Source organism: Curcuma longa, chromosome 13, assembly GCF_044706935.1.
Source record: "Curcuma longa cultivar G26 ecotype Majalengka, Jawa Barat chromosome 13, ITB_CL_G26_1.1, whole genome shotgun sequence".
NCBI classification, from domain to species: Eukaryota; Viridiplantae; Streptophyta; class Magnoliopsida; order Zingiberales; family Zingiberaceae; genus Curcuma; species Curcuma longa.
The window spans coordinates 8,915,373-8,918,213 of NC_133873.1; the positions used below are offsets into that span (position 1 = coordinate 8,915,373).

Sequence of the window (2,841 nt, forward strand, 5' to 3'; positions counted from 1 at the left end):
AATCTCAGGATGGAGCTAAGCATAGATCTCGAGGTGCCTGTAGAAAGGCTGAGGGAGCAGATCCCTACCTCCATTAAGTGCGGAATCTCAAGATGGAGTTGAGCATGCTTAGGGAGCTGGTCCCTATCTCCATTGAGTGCGGAATCTCAAGATGGAGTTGAGCATGGAGCTCGGGGTGCCTGTAGAAAGGCTAAGGGAATGGATCCCGACCTCCATTGAGTGCGGAATCTCAAGATGAAGTCGAGCATGCCTAGGGAGCTGGTCCCTACCTCCATTGAGTGTGAAATCTCAGGATGGAGTTGAGCATGGAGCTCGGGGTGTCTGTAGAAAGGCTGAGGGAACGGATCCCTACTTCCATTGAGTGTGAAATTTCAGGATGGAGTTGTCGGCTCGGGAACCAAGCGGGCTCGGAGACAGCCATTTATGGAGGCATCTGAAATGCACCAGAGATGCTTGTTATGAGTAAGTAGTGACAATAAATGCATATTAACTGCAAAAATATCAGAAAGAAACAGATACTGCCCTTTTAGATGTAGTAAGGCCGCAGTTGAGTGGCGTGCCAGGGCCTTGGCCAGCGGAGCTCGGGACAGAATCATCGATTCTGGAACCAAGCAAGCTTGGGCTGCCATTTATTGAGGAAACTGAAACGCATTAGGGACACCTGTTGTGAGTAAGTATTGGTATGCATATTGAATGTGAAAATAAGAGAAAGGAACGGATACTGCCCTTCTATATGTAGTAAGGTCGCAGGTGGGTGGCGTGTCAGGGCCTCGGTAGCATTTTATGCTGGAGGTCGATCGGGTAGTACGATCCTCCTGCTATTCGACCGGTAACTTGGTAGGGCCCTTTCCACTTGGGTTCGAGCTCACCCAATCCTTCCATGGGTGTCCTTCTCTTCCAGACGAAATCTCCCACGTGAAAGGAGCGGAATCGAACCGGTCGGTTGTACATTTGCCCCATGCGCCGTCGATAAGCATCTAGCCGTGCGTTGGTTTTGTCTCTGGTGTCCGTGATGAGGTCGAGCTCAGCGGCTCTTCGGACAGCGTTTTCCTCAGGGTTATCATAGGTCTCCACCCGTATGGACCGACATCTTATCTCAACTGGCACCACGGCTTCCTCTCCATAGACCAGATGAAGCGGCTTCATCTCTATGCTGTCTCTAGGCGTAGTCTCGTATGCCCAGAGGATGTCAGGGAGCTCGTCCACCCACGAGCCCTCTACGTGGTCTGGCTTCATCTTTAGTCCTGTGACAAGCTCACGGTTGATGGCCTCTATCTGTTTGTTACTCTGTGGGCAGTAGACCGAGGTGAAGATTTGCTGCATCTGTAGGCTGAGTGAGGTCGGCTCCTTGTCGACGATAGCCACGCCACCAGACAAGGTAAAGCCGCGTCAACCGGTAGTTCCAAGTCGAAGGAGAGGGCCTGCAGAGATGATTTAGCACAGTTGCGTGTCTGAGCTCGTCACATCACCTGTTTGTTGATGAGAGGCCTGTCTTCACTTGTCAGCAAGGTTGAGAGCTCGGTAGCATCGTACGCGAGCAGCTCATGATAACCATCAGCTTGGCAAGGATTGTAGTTGAATGCAGCGAGGTCGGGAGCTCAGCAACAGCGAGGTTCGGAGCTCGGTAGCAAAGAGGTCGGGAGCTCGGCAACAAAGAGGTCGGGAGCTCAGCAACAGCGAGGTTCGGAGCTCGGCAGTAAAGAGGTTCGGAGCTCGGCAGCAAAGAGGTCGGGAGCTTAGCAACAGCGAGGTTCAGAGCTCGGTAGCAAAGAGATCGGGAGCTCAGCAACAGTGAGGTTCGGAGCTCGGCAGTAAAGAGGTTCGGAGCTCGGCAGCAAGAGGTCGGGAGCTCAGCAACAGTGATTTTCGGAGCTCGGTAGCAAAGAGATCGGGAGCTCAGCAACAGCGAGGTTCGGAGCTCGATAGCAAAGAGGTCGGGAGCTCGGCAGTAAAGAGGTCGGGAGCTCAGCAACAGCGAGGTTCGGAGCTCGACAGTAAAGAGGTTCGGAGCTCGACAGCAAAGAGGTCGGGAGCTCAGCAACAGCGAGGTTCGGAGCTCGGTAGCAAAGAGATCGGGAGCTCAGCAACAGCGAGGTTCGGAGCTCGGCAGTAAAGAGGTTCGGAGCTCGGTAGCAAAGAGGTCGGGAGCTTAGCAACAGCGATTTTCAGAGCTCGGTAGCAAAGAGATCGGGAGCTCAGCAACAACGAGGTTCGGAGCTCGGCAGTAAAGAGGTTCGGAGCTCGGCAGCAAAGAGATCGGGAGCTCAGTAACAGCGAGGTTCGGAGCTCGGCAGGTCAGCGAGTGTAGAGCTCGGAAGGTCATCGAGCGCGGAGCTCGAAATCCAGCCCGTCATAAGGCTAATTCATCGAGCATGGAGCTCGGAGTTCCGACCTGTCATAAGGCCATGTTGGAGGGAGCGATCTCCCCGGGACTCATCGAGCGCGGAGCTCGGGTCATAGGAGCCATGCAGCGCCCCACGGAGGGGCTGTCGGCGGTGATCTTCTCGTTGTTCACCGTCTCATCGTGCTGCGTCGAGATGAACGCGGTGTGGACCCGGACCGGCACCATCGCGCTGCCTTCATTCCGGTACTCCACCGTCACCTGAGTCTTCTCCTCAGGTCGGAGCCAGGGACAGGTCTTGTTCTTGCAGACGTCGATGAAGCACGCGCCGAGCTTGGTGGCGAGGACGTAGGTGAGCGGCATTAGCTCGGGGGTCTCATCGGTGGCTTAGCCGAACATGGCCCTAGTCGCCGGCGCCGATCTCCTCGGGCTTCTTGGTGAGGTGGTCGTGAATCCCCTGCACGCTGTCGGGGCTCTACTCCTCGATGTTGACGAGCACG

The 2,841-nt window shown here is 55.2% G+C and overlaps 1 protein-coding gene across 1 annotated transcript; it reads right to left on the reverse strand.

Moving 5' to 3' along the window:
* Positions 1-762: 762 nt before the first annotated feature.
* LOC141844000 (uncharacterized) lies at positions 763-1,323 on the reverse strand. Its single transcript, XM_074731997.1, has one exon. It carries the CDS (start codon positions 1,321-1,323, stop codon positions 763-765), a length of 561 nt encoding a protein of 186 aa, XP_074588098.1.
* Between the last annotated feature and the right edge of the window lie 1,518 nt (positions 1,324-2,841).